The following is an 18,824-nucleotide window of genomic DNA, read 5'->3' on the forward strand; positions in this document are numbered from 1 at the left end:
CCTCAGATTGTTTTTCAGAGTCCGTAGTCTCTCATGGTTCACCTCCCCTTCCAATTTCCCCCAACTCCCTTCTCCTCTCTAACTCCCCATGTCCTCCATGCTAAAAAAATATTTTTTAAGGAGATGTAGCTAGCCACTGATGACCAACTGCAGATTTTTGAGTAGTATCAACTGTCAGTTGCTTCTGAGAAGTTAAAAAATAAAACAGAGAAGAGGTTTTGGATATCATAACCCAGAGGTCTCTCTCCCTTCAAGAAAGAAATTGAGAGCAGTAAGATCAGAAACTAGATTGCAAGAAGGATGTATAGGTGGCCTGTAAGTAGGTAACTTTGGCAGTGCTGAGAAGGGGAGTAGGAAGTAAACAACTTATAACCTAAAGGAACAGAATTAGTGGGAAGACAGAGGCTAAAGATGTAAGAAAGAGGTTATTGGTGATACATGGCCATTAGAGCAATAAGGCAGTAGATCTAGTGCCTAGGTGGTGAAATTATCCTCAAGGAAAAGGAGGAATATGAGGGAAGACATTGTCAGGTAAAGAAAAGAGGTAGAAGAAGGCATTTATTACAATGATCTAGAAAGATATACATCAAACTTTGTCTCATTCTTGACTGAGCTGGTTGAAGCTATGTGTAATGAATCATCAGTCACCTCTGGAGAGGGAGTGGGGGTGGAGAGAGATTTTTCACTTTTATTTGATAGACTTTTGGTTTTTTTTTTTAAGATTTTATTTATTTATTTGAGAGAGAGCACAAGCAGGGGGAGAAGTAGAGGGAGAGGGAGAAGCAGGCTTCCTGCTCAGCAAGGAGCCCCATGCGGTCCTGGAGCCTGATGCCGGACTTCATCCCAGGACCCCAGGACCATGACCAGAGCCAAAGGCACATACTCAACCGACTGAGCCACGCAGGCATCCCTTCGATAGACTTGCATATTTATTTGATTTTCTTTTTGAGCATCAAGAATGTACACTCAGAGTGGCTTAGTCAGTTGAGTGTCTGCCTTTGGCTCTGGTCATGGTCCCTGGGGTCCTGGGATTGAGTCCCGCTTTAGGCTCCCTATTTGGCAGAGAGCCTGCTGCTCCCTCTGCTGCTGCTCTTCTTGCTTATGTGTTCACTTGCTCTCTCTCGCTCTCTTGCTGACAAATAAATATTTTTTTAAAGAATGTACACTCATTGGATTTGTATTTTTTTTTAATTAGACTAGATGCTGCAAGAAATGTAATTGTTTACCAACAAGAGGTGAAGCAAATGATTGCCAAGCTGCACAGAGGGAGTGGCATATATCAATCACTCAATAAATGTTTATGGAATTTGTTGAATTGGAGTCATAAGTATAGACTATATAGGGAGCAATTGGCTTGAGTTCTCAGCTTTCTCCAGCAGAACAGAGAAGAAAATTCTGACAGAGTGGTTTATCCAAGGGCTTAAGGATTGACAAGGCAAAAACCACAAAGGTGTGAGGGAATTAAGTATGCTAATAAGAATTTTTGAAATGACTAATTGTATTCTGCAATATGAGTAGTGAAGCAAATGAGGTCAAAAGATAAACTGGTAGACTTTGAAAATAGAAAGACAAGGAAACGGCAGTTAAGATGAGAATAAAGAACAAGTTCAATGGGAACATAGAAAATTGTACACAGAAAAAGCAGTTCAGAGTTCAGGGTGTTAGAAGTAGAGCATTTCCAAGCACTTCTTCACCAGGCCCTAAAGCATGGCTATGCCTGGAGATAACTAAAGTGGAGTGCAGGTGGACATCTCTGTTGTTCAAAAGGTGAAGAAACTGTGATTTCAGAGAATTAGAAGGGTCACAGGGGGAAGAGTCAGGTCTCTTTTGTTAAGGACAGTAAACCCATTGCCCAACATAATGCCTCGTATACAGTAGGCATTTAGTTAAGATTTGTTTGAATGAGTGGATGGGTATTATGGCACTTGTCACAGTTATTTGCTTTCCTATCTTCCTTCCCTACTGTGCAACATGCCCCTTGGGTCTTACTTATTTCTGTATCTCTAGTGCCCAGCATGGGTGAGAACAGGTGCTTGAATCAAGATGTAAGTAAGCAAGTGAATAGTGAATGGCAAAGACAAATGACTGGGAAAGGGAGAGACAGAAAAACTTCCAGGTGCTTAAGTCCTTAAGGGAGGTGAAAGAGTACCTTGTAGAAGGTCTGTAGCTAGGACCTTTGCTAGTGTTTGAGTGGTATAATCAAATGACATTGACTCAAAGGAGATGAAATTGATGAGAGGAAGGAACACCGGATTTGGAAGTTGCACTTCCAAAGGAATATTTTGATTTTGCTTTCCCCCTCCTGCGAATTCTGGAGGAATCGGCACAGTGTGTTTTCTACTCTGACCACCCAACCCCCACCCAGTCTGTCACCTAGCCCTCTCATTTTTTTCCCCCAAGGGTATCTTACCTTGCTTCCTGATGCTCTTGTGCTTAGAATGCTTCAGTACCCTTTTTGCCAACCCCTCTGCCTCCAGACTTTCTCTCCTTGGCCTTCCACGCAACAGCAAAAATCAGAGTTCCTAAGCATCATTTTTCAGCAACATTGGTCCTTATGCATCTCCAGCGACTCCCGTTTGACTGTCAAACTAAAGAAAACTTTCGATCTTTAATTTAAGAGTGTTCACCATGTAGCCCTCACATGGAAGGTGTCCTCATTTGCAGTGGCCTTGATGTTTACACTGTGTATGAAATAACTTACCATTGCCAAAGCTTCCAATTACCCTTTTCTCTAGCCATCCAGAGCCCTCTTCATCAGAATTCCCTGGGGACTCGTTTTCTCTCCCTGGCTATCATTCAGACTGCTATCCCAGAAGCACCTGCCTTCCTATATCCTTTCCTCTCTCCTTTACAAAACGCTCGTGAATGTTGTATGTAGATGCTTTTCTTGTGTGTCAGTATGTGCTGCCCTATCAATTCTATCCTGGAAGTATCTCCCAAATCCATCTTTTCTTCCCTTCCCTTGCTGCCACTGGCCTGGATGGGTGCAAATGGCCCCTGATAACCTTTAGTATATCCTATGCTATAGCTAGAGTAGCTTTTCAAAATGTAAATCTGATCATTCCCCCAACACATGTACATGAATGGAAAGACACAGACACACACAATGTTTGAGATGGTCCATACTCTTGAAGTAAAAGTCCCCACTTGTTAGCCTGCCCGGCATATCTGGCCGAGTACCCTAACCCACGTTTATTTCACTAGCCTCCCTCCCACTACTGCCTGTTTCAAGCCATCATGCTCTTGTGTGTGCAGTTCCTTCTCTGAACCTCGTCTCCTACCAATAACCCTCACAACCATTCCTGTTGCCAACTCTACTCTCTTCACCCCACATGCCTGAAAACTTTTCCTAATCTTTCTTCTTAATTTTTTTATAATTATAGACTCAAGGGAGGTTGCAAAGAAACGTATAAGTCCCATACACCCTTCTTCCAGCCTCCTCCAATCTTGACATCCTGCATGATTATAATTCAACATCAAAATCAAGGAGTTGGCATTGGTACAATTCATAGAGCTTACTTAGTTTTCACCCATTATGCATGCACTCATGTGTATATGGGGAGGGTGGCTCTATGAGATTTTTATCACATGTGTAGCTTTTCAGAACCACAACCATCACCACAAGGCTGTCTCATACTACTATTTTATAGCCATCCCTAACTACTGGAAACCTCCAATCTGTTCGCCACCCCTCAAATTGTTACTTAACAAATGGTATATAATGGAGTCATGCAGTATAGATTCTGAATTGGCCTTATTCACCCAGCATAATTCCTTTAAAAGCCATCCAAGTTTTGTTTTGTTTTTTTGCATTTATCGATAGTTTTTTTTTTTTCTTTTTACTGATAAACACTATTCCAGTGGTGTGGATGTACCACAGTTTGTTTAACCATTCACTTATTGAAGTACATCTGAGTGGTTTCCAGTTTGGATCGTTACAAATAAAGCTGCTATCTATGAATATTTGTGTATAAGTTCCTATATGAAAATAAGCCTTAATATCTCTGGTATAAATTCACAAGAAGGCAATTGCTGGGTCATATGGTAAGTCTATTTTTAATTTTGGTGGGAACTGCCAAACTATTTTCTGAAGTGGCTATACCATTTTACATTCCCACCCACAAGCTATGTGTGGTGTAGTTTCTCCACATCCTCACCAGCAATTGAAGTTACTGCTTTTTTTTTTTCATTTTAGCCATTTCAATAGGTGGTTCACTGTAGTTCTTATCTTTTAAGACCTAAGTCAAAAGTTACTTCTGTAGAGCCTGTCCTGACATCTTCTAGAAAAGTCATTTACTCCCTTCTCTGTGTGCCATCTCTAATACTTCATTTATCATATTTTAATTACCGATTATCATAGTATGAACCTTCCCCTGTGATCTGAGCCACATGAAAATAAGAGCTGTGTCATATTCATCTTTGTTCCTGCAGCATGTTCCTGGTGCAGTTACATGCTGGACACACAGAGGGCAGTCAGTAAATATGTGCAAAATGAGAGAAAGAATGAAAGAAGAAACATTAGTCTTCCTTGCCTCCACCTTCTTCCTCTTCACTTATAAACCTTTTCAGAACAGAGATCATGCCTTCCTCTGTGTCTCCTAATAGCAGCTAATAGGGTGCTCTGTACACGTAGATGCTCAATAAATGGTCTATGACCATACCACCCTGAACGCACCCGATCTCTTCTGATGCTCAATAAATGTTAGCTGAATATTCAGGTGGCTTAGTTTCCCTCTGTACAGGAGATAGGCACATGAAAGAATAGGCTTGAGTATTTCTCTATTAAGGATCATATGCCGTAAGTTTTATAATATTCTTATAATCTCCACAATCACACAATATTTGTCTGCATAGATGAGAAATCAAAACAGAACAGTCTTTTGAGTCAAAGAATGCCTCTGCAGCTGAGCACTTTTCAATACCCTGGTTACATATGAATTTGGGAGAATGACATTTTATATCCCTTGAATTCTTCTTGCAGTTTCAGAAGGATCTGGAATTTTTCTGTTTTTGCTGCTCTGGTATAATTTGACATGTTGATTATGAAGGGTCATTAACCCCAACATTTTTTATCACTTTCTGACTCTGCATTTTCTCAACTCTGAAGTATGTTAATTTACACTTGTTTATGTGTCTCTGTAAGAGTTCTTCAGTCCCTTAAGGACTGGTATATGTTTTGTTGGGAAACTAGATTGTAAGCCCCTTGAGAGCAGGAACCTTATAACTCCTAAGAATGTATTCTGGACAGTGTCAGTGTTCAGTTAATGATAATAGGAGAAGCCTGACTAAGGTCATCTGTCACACTGACAACTTTTTTTTTCATCTATGATGCTTCTGTCAGGAAAAGGAACAGCTGTTAGGTTGATTTAATAGCACTGTGTGATTCTACCCCCAAATTATCCTCATTATTGCTCACTATAACTTATTCTTTAGGGTGCTTTCAGATTTATAATTTTGGATCAGTGGTTATCATTTCCTGCTCAAGACGACTCTGGTTACATATGATTTAAGGAGGGCTATATTTCATAACCCAGAAGTCCTTTAGCATAATAGAAAGTAAGCTGATAACATCTGTGCTTTCAAAGGCATGTTAATTCTCTTCAGTAGTTTCCATTGATAACTAGATAATAAACTCCAAGTATGTTGACAGTCTTAAATAATCAGAACTGTTCAGTGTATGTGTCTTATTTTCCCAGATTGTAAAATGGAGTAAACATGTATACTCTGTCCTGTGGCTGTTGAAGTTAAGTGAATATGAATATTTAAGGGAAGTTTGTGTTCCAAAACATTAAGGGTAAACTTGGTTCTTGGTAACGTGAAAGTGGGGGGGGGATATTTTTTGTAAATTGGGTTTTTTAAGGCATAATTTACATACAGTCTGATTCACCTTTTTTAGATGGAAAGTTTGATGAGTTGATGAGTTGGATCTTTTTTTCCTTCACTGTTTGCTGACTCAGCTATACCTCCAGCTGCCTTCGCCCCAACCACCACCAAACTGACCTATCTTTTTCTGACATTTTCTATCCTTTCTCTTTTCTACAGTGTACTAAAGGAGGTCTACATAGCCTTTAATCCAAAAGCAGTAGTCTTACAGCTGGGAGCTGATACGATTGCTGGGGATCCCATGTGTTCCTTTAACATGACTCCAGTGGGAATTGGCAAATGTCTTAAGTACATTCTTCAGTGGCAGTTGGCAACACTCATTCTGGGAGGAGGTGAGTACAAAGGGAGGTCACCAGGAGAATTTGCTGACCTTCTTCCACATTTTGTCCATTGACACTGAGGAAAACTTGGCTTTCTTAGATTGGATAATACCAACCTGCCTGTGATCCAGAAGCCTGAGTCAGAGAACTCTGCCCCCTTCACGATTCAGCATAAGGAAATACTGTGACACACTTCTCCTCAGCTTGGCATGTGTATTGACTCCTTGGCACTCTGAAGTCTAAGTTTCACTTCCTGAAGCAAAGGTCCTTTAATTAAAGGTGCCATCATATCTTATTAAGAATAGCAGATATTAACCTCAGTGGACTTTAATCCATCTTCTCTCAATATAGTTTTTGACTCTTAGTTCTAGTAATCATCCTTTGGAAACATACCACTAAAATTCTCTACTCATATATAAGTAGTGAACATACGAACTAATTAAATATCTAAGCTGAATTCAAGAATGACTTCTCCCCCCAAGCCCGCCCCGGCCCCCAACAAAAGAAGCATGGATTTGTTACAATAAAGCAGAACTGAGAGTACTAGAGTCTCTTGGGCATCCTTGCCTTCAGTGTGTACTGACATTTTGTATTACTTAATCAACAGAAAGCTGGGTCTATTCAATAGAAGCATTTGTGAAAGGTACTTTTTACAACCTCAACTACCTTTGAAGATGCCTTGCTAAGAGTCTTCTATCTATCTGGCACAATCTTTATTTCAATGGGTGAATGGATTGGTGTGTTAAAATAACATGGTCAAGCAGATTGAGCTTAAAGTGCATGTATTATGGAATAGCTAATAGTTTGTTGCTTTGTCAACAAACTTTGTAAAAACCAAATCAGAGGAGGCTGTGGGAAGGCCTTATGAAAATGAGTGGGCATTCAGCACAAATACACAAGCCTGGTCCTTTGGCAGCCTCAAATCCTAGAAGGATCAAAATTACAAGTGCTTACAAGAGGCAACCTCTTATGAAAAGCTGGCAAGACATCTATTAACTTCAACTCAGGGAAAAGATGAAATTGATAAGTATTGTATGACGTATTACTTTCCTTGACAGTACTAAGGGTGCTGGTGATGATACAGGTACAGCTAGGGGGAGGAAAAAAGCCCTTTCCACAACATACATCTGTGTAAATTCAACTTTTGTTTGTAGCTACAGCCTTTGCTTAGCATTTTCAGTCTTACTGCTTTGTCAGTGCAAAGTTTTGGCTTTTGTATATATAACCCTTCTTGTGCAGTATGTGTATTCCTGAAAATTCCTATATGTAAATGGAATTTTTGCAAATCAAATCGTATTGTATATTTACCAGAGAGAGCTTACTACTTCAGATCTATAGTGAATCTTTTTGAAATCAAATAATCATACCCAATAAGTTGATCTTCTAAATTCAGATTTTTCACATCAGGAGTGTTTAAAGTAATAAAGTGTACTATTTCACTTAAATTCTCAATCTCCAATAATACATAGACAACTAGTGGATATGGCCATATCCCCAAGTTTCATTGGACCCCACTGAGGCCTAAAAGAATTCCAAAATCCCCAGTATCCCTGACCTTTCAAGGAGAAAGCCTTTCTTTCAAGAAAGGCTTAAGAGAAAGGTGACCGTATGTCCCAATTTATATATACTATCCCTGTGTAATTATGAATAGTGTCCCCTTTAACTGTTAAAATGTACCATTTGGACAATAAATTATATGGTTACCCTACCTAAAATAGACCAGCTTTTATTTCCCTCAGGCTGCACTGAAGTTAGGAAATCATTCCATTTCATCCTTACACTCTTAGAATTTAGCTAAGGGCCAATGTTCTAATGCTTGCATGGCAGAACACATCTATTCAGTGCAAAAATATGCTGATTATTAGCCAGTATAATATGGCTGCTGGGTGACTGTGACAGAACCTGACGAGATGGGTCAGAGCATCAATCAACAGTCCCTTCCTCATCTCATTCTCTTTGATCTCTGCCACTAGGCCTGTGTTTTGTGGAGAAAAGGAATGCTGATCTTGGAAGAAGGAAGTCTATTTCTGTCAGCATTTTCTGTTTCTCTTTCCTGGATATTTCTAGGACTATATCTGCCAATGGCTTTAACATACGAATTACATCCAGCAGCCATTTTATAGGATTGTTCCAAAATTCATCACAGAAACCTTGACATTGGGTGGGTTGCTGGGTTCCAGGGATCCAAGTTCCAGGGATCTCAGTCTTGCTGATGACTTGATGAAATTGAGGAGCTTGGAATCCTTGGATACATACTTGTTCATAGACAAGAACCTCTTTAATCTTTGTAGACCTTAGACTTCCTAGTTCCACACTGTGCATGGTCTGACTAACCCACTAAAGTCCACCTACTAGGTGGTTCAAAAACATCAAAAAGGGATATTTAGGTAAAGTTCTACAAGTTGGAGTTGTCTTTTTAGCCCTTTTATTAAAACATTTTTCTCTCCTTCCTTACCCTCCTTCCCTCTCCTGCTGTTTTGTGACTGTTCTTTCCTAACTTCACAATTCTTGATGGAGACAGGAGGCTATAACCTTGCCAACACGGCTCGATGCTGGACATACTTGACCGGGGTCATCCTAGGGAAAACACTATCCTCTGAGATCCCAGATCATGAGGTAAGTAAGGCTCTGACAAGTCCTCTCTTCTTTAAGGGGAAGAGCTGAGTCATTCCACCTAATCAAAATCACGTCCTCACCACTCAATACCGTTTTGTTGAGAGACACTCCAATAACAATAACACACTGTCTTGGCAGAATAGTGGACTCTTGTTCCAAAATATCCAAGACCTTCTGCCTTTTTTTACAAGAGATCTCAAAGGCCAACTAACTTTAATTTCTCAATTAATTACAGAGACTGTGGGAAGGGGTCACCTGTTCACACAAAGAACTCTTTGGAATATGTGCATATTTGCATCCCCTAGTTTCAAAACAGAAGGGGCAATTTTTTTAAATGTATAAGCTGAATTCTTGTCTATCTTTAAAAAGTTCCATAGGAGGTATGTCACACCTGTGTTCTTTGGGGTTAGTCCTGGTCTTTCAGTTTCCTTTGACTAATGTAAAATGTAAGAAACACATAATCATCACAAAGACGTGTCTGGCATTTTTCCAGCAATTAGTGGCACACAGAGGTTGGGGGAAGACCATCTAAAATGTGAAACTTCATTTGAACTTTTGCCGTTTTCTCTAGTCATGTAAGATGGGCTTTACACTTTCTGAAGCAAGGATGTCTATTTTAGCTCTCTCAAAGTAGGTTAACAGAAAGCTGTCTGAGCCCACTGAGTGTGCTGCTTATCCCTTATCTGAAGGTGTACCCCTTCTCTTCCCACCCACCCCCATACCTGGCAGGAAGTATGTTATCACAGATTAAGATGTGTAGTCCTAGGCCTTGGATAGTGTGACTTACAATAAAACCAGTGTACAAACCAGTACCTGCAGCCGCACTTTCTCAAGCCATTCCCAGGAGTAGAAATGGTACTTTGGGTATGTTTTGATTCCCATTAGATGCAGGATCTGTACACTTGGGAGCATTATTCTTTTTAAAGTTACTATTATTTTTTTAAAAATTAGAAACAACTGAAACGAATTCCCTTCCAATTTTCTTCTAGCCACAAATGAGGTAAAATATGTATCTCTAAAAAACCACTCTATGTGTCTAGAATACAAATAGAAGGCATGCTATAATCTGAGACAATTTGCTAGTGTCAGGGTTAATAGAAGGCTCTTTTCTTGACTTGATTTAACTTTGTTCAGTATTTGGAAGCTTTATGAAATATAAAGATAAGCAAACAATTTACATTTGTGAACAAAAGTAATCGCTGTTACTGCTGTGGGACTATCTCCAATTGCATTGTAATTTAAAGCTTTGAGACTTTAAAAACTGATCAAGTTATGTCAAAGAGTTTGGGGTTTTTTTCTTTTGTTTGTTTGGTTTTGGTTCTGGTTTTTTGTTTTGTTTTGTTTTGTTTTCCAAAAAGGAGTTTTAAACAATAGGAGCTTAAATTGAGAATGAGTGTTCTGTTCTTGGGAAACAATGCAAGTCCTTAGATTCATCTGTCTTAAAAGGTTGATAAAATTTTAATAAGATAAATACTGCCTTTGGTACCTGGAGAAGCTATGTGCCTGAATAGATATGGGTTTGGCCTTATAGATAGGCATGCCCTGTCTTTATGCCGACATATTCTGCCAGATTAAATAATATACAATGTATACCAATTGCCTAGCACAGTTCTTGGTGCATATTAGGCACTTTTGAAATGCAAGCTTTCTCCTTCCCCTTTGCATGCTCCCAACGGCTCCTTATACCCGGACATTTATGACTTTGTCATTCATAAATTGTCCAAACCCTTTTTGAGTCCCTTCTGTCATATCCTTCTGGTATAAGAGATGTGAGTCATCCAAGAAGGAACAAAGAAGTAAATTGAAATGACAGTCTTCCATGTACAATAAGATAACATTTTAATGAAAACTGCCAAAAATAGACTGCACAGTGTGAAGGCATATATAAGTTTTGTACCACAATACACAGTTGCACACAAATATCCTTGTGGTTCTCTGTAATCAGATCAACAGATGGTGGATCAGAAAATATTTACTGTTGTCTTCAAAGGAAAAAAAAAAGAGAGAAAGAAAATATTTACTGAGCTCCCATTGTGCGCCAGGCACCATGGTAGGTATCTTAGAAGATGCAAAGACACTAAGACCACATCTCTTCCCTTACCTCAAGCAGCCTGGGAGGGAGGCTAGTGTAAGTTCTAGGGAGACAAGTAGATACACAAATAATTGTATTACAGAGCAGAGTAAGAGTAAGAACCACAAGACAGCAGGAACAATGACTGTGGAGATGGGCATCATATATGAAAGGGATACTAAGGAGTGTACAAAATACTCTGCCCTCCAGGAGCTGAAAATATAATTGAGAAATCTAGTCAGTGAAAAGGTCTAGATAGTGCAGCAGTCAGCTGTAGTCTGGCTGACACCCCACTGCCTTCACTTTCAGTCTTGGACTTCTGTTCTTCTGTGTCCTAGGGTAATATTCTTCCTCCTCCAGATGCTCTTTCCCCATCTATCTCTTGTCTTCCTAGGTGCAGCTTCAAGCCCTGTGCCTTTAAAAATCCCTTACCTAAGTATACCAAGGCCCTTTGAGTTCTTCCTTCACATTCGTTTATTCCTTCACTCATTTAACAAATATTCATTGGGTACCTACTATTTGCCAGGCCCTTATTCAGACTTGAATTCAGAGATTCAAAGACTAGCAAGTCAACCCAGTGCCCTCAAAAGTTTCACCATCTAATAAAGGTGACGGAACAATGTACCCAAATCCAGGACAGTTGTGAATAGAAGAAATGTTTCACCAAGACTTTGAACTGAATCTTGGAGGTTTGTTCAGAGTTTGCCAGGTGAAGAAGAGCGAAACACATTCTAGGCAAAGAGAATAAGGTTTGAAAAGGATCTGGTCCCTCATGGGACAAGTGAGAAGTTTGATATGGTGGTAGAACATAGAATTTATGAGAGAAAGTGGGGGAGAATTAAGGCTTGAATGAAAATTGGAGCCAGATTATTTAGAGACTTGACTGCTACGCTAAAGAGTTTATACTTTTTTCTGTGAAAACAGATGAGCTTTGGTTTTTAGACAGCTTACTCAGTAGCACCTGGAAGATAGATTGTGAAAGGGAGAGACTTGAGAAAGGCAAACCTGTTAAGAGGTTCAAGTACACTCCTATAACAGTCTGTAGCATTCATTTGGTCATCTGTGTTTTGGTTGTCTGTATTCCCCCTCAGTGCTTAGCACAGTGTTAGCTACACACCTTGTTGGTGTTCATTCACTGAATGAACAACTGAATAAATTAGTGTTTGAGTAATAAGCATGTCAGTGTTCACACTGGAAAACTTCTCTTTTTAAGATGGAAGAATGGGAAGCAGTTTGCTGGAAAGGCTACCAGTAGCAACTACCCATCCTTTGCAAGAAGTACCAGGTATCCCAGCTGTAGGAAACAGATGTGTCCATGGGAAAACACTAGATTGCCAATTGAGGGAAGGGAGTTGAGAAGACAAGCCCAGCACAAATATTACAAGTCATTAGTGGTGAGATTTCGATCATTGCACTCATGAAATATAAAACAGGTGATGTCATAAAGCCAGTGATCAGGGAGTTTGTCCCAGCTCAGGAACTGGGTAGCCAGGCATGGAATAAGGAAGCAATCCCAACTGAAAGAAGAGTTGGGCCCAGCTTGGAAAGCTAAGAGGAAGGAAACCTGCCCATATGCCTGGCTCAGGTATGTCTACCATGGAGAAAGCCCAAAGATGGCATGAGGTCCCATAAAAAGATTTTCTAACTTAGCAAATCACCTACTCTGTATAATAAAGCTTCTGGACTATCATGTACAAGAATGTTCCCTAATCCAGTAATACTATTTGGATCCTGTGATCCAGGATAGAGTATGGCAGTTATGTTATATAATGTATTCATATATACATATATGTATATGTATGTACAGATATATCAGATACATGTATATATCTGAATCAGATGGTTTATTAACAAAATTTAGTGAATGAAAAATACTTACTTAACCAGACCACCTCTGATGGACTGGTTGGATAAACTGTGCCTGACTCATATGAGGGAATATATGTAGCCACTGAAAAGACTCAAGTAGATTTATATGCAAGTGTGTTACTGATGTAAAAGAGTCTTGCAGTGCATCTGTAGATTGCACTGAATCTATAGATCAGTTTGGGGAGGAATAACATCTTAACGATATTTAAGCTTTCAATCCATGAATTTGCTATATCTCTCCATTTCCTTAAGTCTTTAATTTCAAATTTTCATTTATACTTTTCAGTGAACACATCTTGCACAAATTTTGTTATATTTATCCCTAAGCAATTCATGATTTTGATGTTATTATAAATGCTATTTTTAAATTTCAGTTTTAATTGTTTGTTGCTAGACTATAGAAACCTAGTTGATTTTATATGGATCTTGAATAATGTACCATTGCTAAAATCATTAGCTCTAGCAGCTTTTTGTAGATTTGTTAGTATGTTTCATGTATACAAACATGTCATCTGTGAATAAAGAAGGTTTTACTTATTCCTTTACAATCTTTATGACTTTTATTTCTTTTTCTTACCTTATTACACTGATTGGGATCTCCAAGTTGATGTTAAATAGAAGTGGTTAGAGCAAACATCCTTGTCTTATTCCTGATCATAGGGGGAAGCATTTAATCTTTTACTATGAAGTGTGATGTTAGCTGTAGGGTTTTTTTTTTTTCATAAATATTCTTTATTAGGTTGAAGAAGATCCCTTCTAGTCCTAATTTACTGAGAAGTTTTCTTACAAGTGAGTGTTAAATTTTGTCAAATGCTTTTTCCCCATCTATTGAAACGATCATATGCTGTCCTCTTGTTCTGTTAATACAGTAAATTGCATTAATTATTGCCTTTTTAAATGTTAAACCTTGCATTGCTGGAATGAACCCTAGTTGGTCCTGGTATATTAACCTTTTTATATATTGCTAGATTCAGTTTGCTGAAATTTTCTCAAGGATTTTTTGTGTCAGTGTTGATGAGGGATGTTGACCTGTTGTTTTCTTGTAATGTCTTTGTCTGGTTTTGATATCAAGGCCATGCTGATCTTATAAAATGACTTGGAAAGTGAACCCACCTCCTCTTTTTTTCTGAAAGAGTTTATGTAAAACTGATGCTTTGTCTTACTTAAGTGTTTGACAGAATTCATCAGTGAAAACATTTGAGCCTGGAGTTTTCTTTATGGGGAGGTTTTTAATTATGAATTCTATTTCTTTAAGTTATATAACTATTCAGATTTTCTATTTCTTCTGGCTTCCATGTTGATAATTTGTCTTTGAGGAATTTGCCCATTCACTTATAATATTCTTTTACTATTGTTTTAGTGTCTGTAGAAGCTGTAGTGATATCCCCTCTTTCATTCCTAGTATTGCTAATTTCTTTCTGTTTTTCCTGATCGTTTTAGCCTGTGGCTTATCAGTTTTATTGAACTGTTATTTTTTTTTTTCAAAGAACCAGCTTTTAGTTTCATTGACTTTATTTTTCTCTTCTCTATTTTATTATTTCTGCTCACATCTTTGTTATTTTGTTCCTTCTACTTACTTTGTATTGGGTTTTAGTTCTTTTTCTTGTATCTTATGATAGAAACATAGTTTGATTTTAACCCTTTCTTTTTTTCTAATACAAACATTTTACGCTATAAATTTTCATCTAAGCACTACTTTAGCTGCATCCCACAAACTGTGATGTTTCCATTTTCAGTTGCTTCAGAGTATTTTCTAATTTTCTTCTTTAACTGATGAGTTATTTGGAAGCATGGGTTCTTAAAAATTAATTTCCAGATATTTTAGGACTTTCCAGATGTCTTTCTATTTACATTCATTTTAATTCTGTTGTGCTCAGAGAACATACTTCACATGATTTCAGTCATTTTATATTTATTGGAATTTGTTTTACAGCCCAGCATATGATCTATCCTGATGAATGTTTCATGTGATAATAGTTAGGTTAGTTGAGAGTGTTGTTTATATCTTCTATATCCCTTGGATTTTGTCTGCTTATTCTGTCAATTACCAAGAAAGTTGAAATGTCCAACCATGATTTTGGATTTGGCTATTTTTCCTTTCACTTATGTTGATTTGAGCTTCATGTATTTTTGAAGCTTTGTTATTAGATGTAGACACATTTAGGGTCATTATAACTCCTTGAAGAATTGACCCCTCTATTATTATGAAATATTGCTCTTTATCTCTGGTAATATTCCTTGTTCTGAAGTCTACTTTGTCTGACTTCAGTATTGTCACATCTGTGACAATTTGATTATTATTGAGTGGTGTGATTATTATTATTATTTGTGTAGATATCTTCATCTTTTTCTTTATTTTTAAACCTATTTGTATTTTCATATTTAAATTGAATTTCTTGTAGACCACATATAGTGGGTCATGATTTTTTATCTAGTCTGGCCTGACAATCTCTGCCTTTTTGTTGGAGTGCCTACACCACTTATGTTTACATAAATTATTTATATGTTTAAGTCCATTTTCCTATCTGTTCCCTATTTGTCCCATCTATTCCTTCTTTCTTTCTATTTTCCTGTCTTTTTTTAATTAAATGAGTATTTTTAAGGTTCCATTTGTCTCCTTTATTTGCTTATTACCTATAACTGGTTTTTTGTGGTTGCTCTGGGGTTTACAGTATGCATTTCTAACTTATCATATTCTACCTTTAGATAGTATTACACTACCTTATGTACAATATAGCACCCTTATTACAGTGTTCTTCCATTTTTCCCCTTTTCTTCCCTTGTGCAAATGTAGTCATATATTTTACTTTTGCATATATTATAAACCCCGTGATACATTTTTATTGTCTTGCTTTAAACAGTATATTTCTAAAATTTTATAACATTTATTAAGGGATGCCTGAGTGGCTCAGTCAGTTAAAACATTTATTAATTTACTTAGAATCATAAACCCAGGGGCGCCTGGGTGGCTCAGTGGGTTAAGCCGCTGCCTTCGGCTCGGGTCATGATCTCGGGGTCCTGGGATCGAGTCCCGCATCGGGCTCTCTGCTCGGCAGGGAGCCTGCTTCCCTCTCTCTCTCTCTCTGCCTGCCTCTCCGACTACTTGTGATTTCTCTCTGTCAAATAAATAAATAAAATCTTTAAAAAAAAAAAAGAATCATAAACCCAGTATACATTAGCACAGATAACATGTTGTGATTTTTTAAAAATAACTCAAAAAAAAGTCATGAGAAGAATGTCATTACTATACATTTTTGCATATCTCTATAATATCTGGCATAGTAAATGACAGCTTACTTCTCATGCTGACCTCTACAATGTGTTGTGATGTTTTTGCTAAAGTATATGAAGAAAATCCAGCTTCATGCAGATATGTAGTTGGAAAAGGGAAGAGTATTTTAATAGCCTTTATAGATAGTTGTGGATATCAAAGAAGAATATCTTTGATACTACACAAAACTCTACAAATGGTAGTTTCTTAAAGGTTAATGCCATATGGAATCTGAAGCTATTATCAGTGAAATGTTTATATACTGTTGCATTCAAATTTCATTGGTCATCTTGTACTTTGCATAGATATTTGACCCATCTTGTACATACTGATTACTTGGAAAATATTGGTTCACCAAGTTATGTGAATATTATAAATGCTGAAACATATTTTGCACTATCAAAAATCACATTGATATCAGCACTAATCTCATTGGAACAAAGCTTAAGTCTGGGGAAACTCTCAAGCATGAAGTTTTCCAGTATTTTAATTTTCACTCAAAAATGTAAATACCATTATTGGCAAAAAATTATGTCAGTAGTTTACCCTAAAGGCTCACTTCATTTTTGAGAAGTATTTACCAAATACCCCAGTATTGAATCACAGTTTTTGCATCAGTTGTTCTTTCAAGGAAAAATGGTATACATGAAAAGTGGCTAGTTAAGCCACAGCCTAATTATAGATGTGGTTTTTTTTTTTTCAATACAATCACCATAATGTAGTTTATAACAGAAGCACTTTTTCATAACTCTTATTTTGTCACAGAGAATATTAAACCCAGGATCAAGATTTAATAATTTTTAGTGCTTCACCAAGGAATTTCTTAAGTGAAATTGAATTTTTAATGTGATTACTGGTGGTATAAAGAATACAATAACTACTGGTATACTTTGATGGTACTGCCTTAATTTACATCATGGTGCCTGAAGTTTTATCTACCTTGTTTTTGTACCTTCATGCAAATATAAACAAAGTTGCTCCAGGAGAAACCATGGGATTCAAAAAAGTTATTCAGCACTCTCAATATCTCAGTACCACTTGTGTTTGTTGTCAACCCTTCACAAAGAAAAAGCCTTCTTCAAAGATTGTTAGTGCTGATACCACATGACTACAAGCAAAACAGCTAGTCCAGACACATTTGTAGACTTGTCTGTAAGGTGAAAGTACAATTATGCAAATAATTAAGTCTTCATGTTTAGAGCTAAATGTTTAAGTAAACAAGTTACTGTGCCATTGAAAAGAGGCATTACTACAAGTTATTTTAGTAACTTTTCATTCAGTAGGCATTTAGCAATGTCAACTGTTCAGGCCTTTATTGATCTCTAGACTATTATGTCCACTGCCCCAGTCCATGCAGTGCAATAACTTATGCATAAGATGCTTCAGTGACTTTTTCTAGTTTGAAAAGTTCTAACAAACAACTTTTAGGTTTTAATAAACTCATCATGTCTATACTTAAATTACTCAGCTTCTTTCCCTTTACCTATGAATGGTCTGAAAATGATGTCACAACTTAAATAGCAAATTATTCTGAAGCTATATAAAATGATCTGTGCCTAAGACACTGTAAGGTAAATCAGTTACATATATATTACATACACATATAAATCAATTACATATTTTCATTTCTTGCTTACAACTTCACCATGTCTTTGAAGTAAATGTCTTCCTACCATGAGTCAGAGCCCTCCCTGATACTTCAGTTTCATCTTTTTCAGCTTCTTTAAACATAGATGTTAGAGCTCTGGTTTGAGAAAGCAAGCCTTCTAATCTCACTTTATTAGGCCAACAATCCATATTCTTGTTATATTTCTATCTAGGTAGAAGCTCATTTATTATCTAAACAATAATAAAGTTATAGAGATTATAGCAGGCATAACTAAGGGTACTTTTTTCATGTCCCTCTTGTGGTTGGGGATCATAAGTACTCATCATGGTGCCAGCATTTCAGAGGAGAGAACTGAAAAGCTTAAAGGGTTGGAAGAGTAGATCCAGAACCTGACCAGGCAACAGGTCTCATAGTAGGGAAACCTGTTGTATGGGCCCCAGCAGGGGGCACAGGGAGGCTAGGCAGCTATGCATGTGAAGCAAAAGATGTAATGCTCAGGCTAGGATGTCCCAGCTATGAGCAGCTCTTCCCCTAACTGCCTACCTGGGCAATGCCACCTTTTGGCTGAACTGTGTTGCTCCACTTACTCTGCCACCCAGCTGACAGCCTGTCTCACTCCTCTGTGGCCTTCAGTGACACTCATTTGCAGTCAGCACATAAGCCACCACCACTGGATGTACTGCTCCCAACAAGGCCCTAAATTATCAGTTAAAAAAATTAAAAGATATGTAAGGAAATATTTTTTACATTTGCCTGTATATTTCTCCTTTCCAGCATTTTTCAGTCCTTTGTGTAGATCTAGGTTTCCATCTGGATAAAAGTTACATTTTGCCTAAGAACTTTAGTTAATTTTTTATTTTAATGTGGGTCTGTTAGCAACAGATTTTCTCAGCCTCCCAGTTTGAAAAGCCTATTTTTTCTTAATTTTTGAAAGATATTTTCACTGGGTATAGTTTCTAAGTTGATAATTATTTCTTTCAGAACTTTAAAGATATCATTCCATTGTCTTTATGCTTGCATATTTCCTTATGAGAAGTCCTAAGCACTCTTATCCATTCCTCTGGCTGCTTTTAACTTTTCTCTCTGTGACTGGTTTTTAGCAACTTGATTACACTTTACCCTGGTGTGGTGTAGAGTGTGTGTGTGTGTGTGTGTGTGTGTGTGTGTGTGTGTGTGTGTGTGTGT

At 37.6% G+C, this 18,824-nt stretch overlaps 1 protein-coding gene across 7 annotated transcripts in view; it reads left to right on the forward strand.

Moving 5' to 3' along the window:
* The window catches only part of HDAC8 (histone deacetylase 8), a 223,377-nt gene that overhangs the window by 86,005 nt on the left and 118,548 nt on the right, over positions 1 to 18,824 (forward strand). For 4 of the 7 annotated variants that reach the window (XR_009401363.1, XM_059385642.1, XM_059385639.1 and 1 more), the window contains 2 exons: positions 6,043 to 6,215; positions 8,725 to 8,819. Coding sequence is in view for 6 of the 7 variants with exons in the window: in XM_059385642.1 (XP_059241625.1) it covers positions 6,043 to 6,215; positions 8,725 to 8,819 (268 nt within the window). In the remaining variant the exon portion in view is untranslated. Of the gene's footprint in view, positions 1 to 6,042; positions 6,216 to 8,724; positions 8,820 to 10,764; positions 11,387 to 12,103; positions 13,300 to 18,824 lie in introns of those variants that run through there. The other 3 variants (XM_059385637.1, XM_059385638.1, XM_059385640.1) reach the window with 3 other exon arrangements.

Source organism: Mustela nigripes, chromosome X (assembly GCF_022355385.1).
Source record: "Mustela nigripes isolate SB6536 chromosome X, MUSNIG.SB6536, whole genome shotgun sequence".
Lineage (NCBI taxonomy): Eukaryota > Metazoa > Chordata > Mammalia > Carnivora > Mustelidae > Mustela > Mustela nigripes.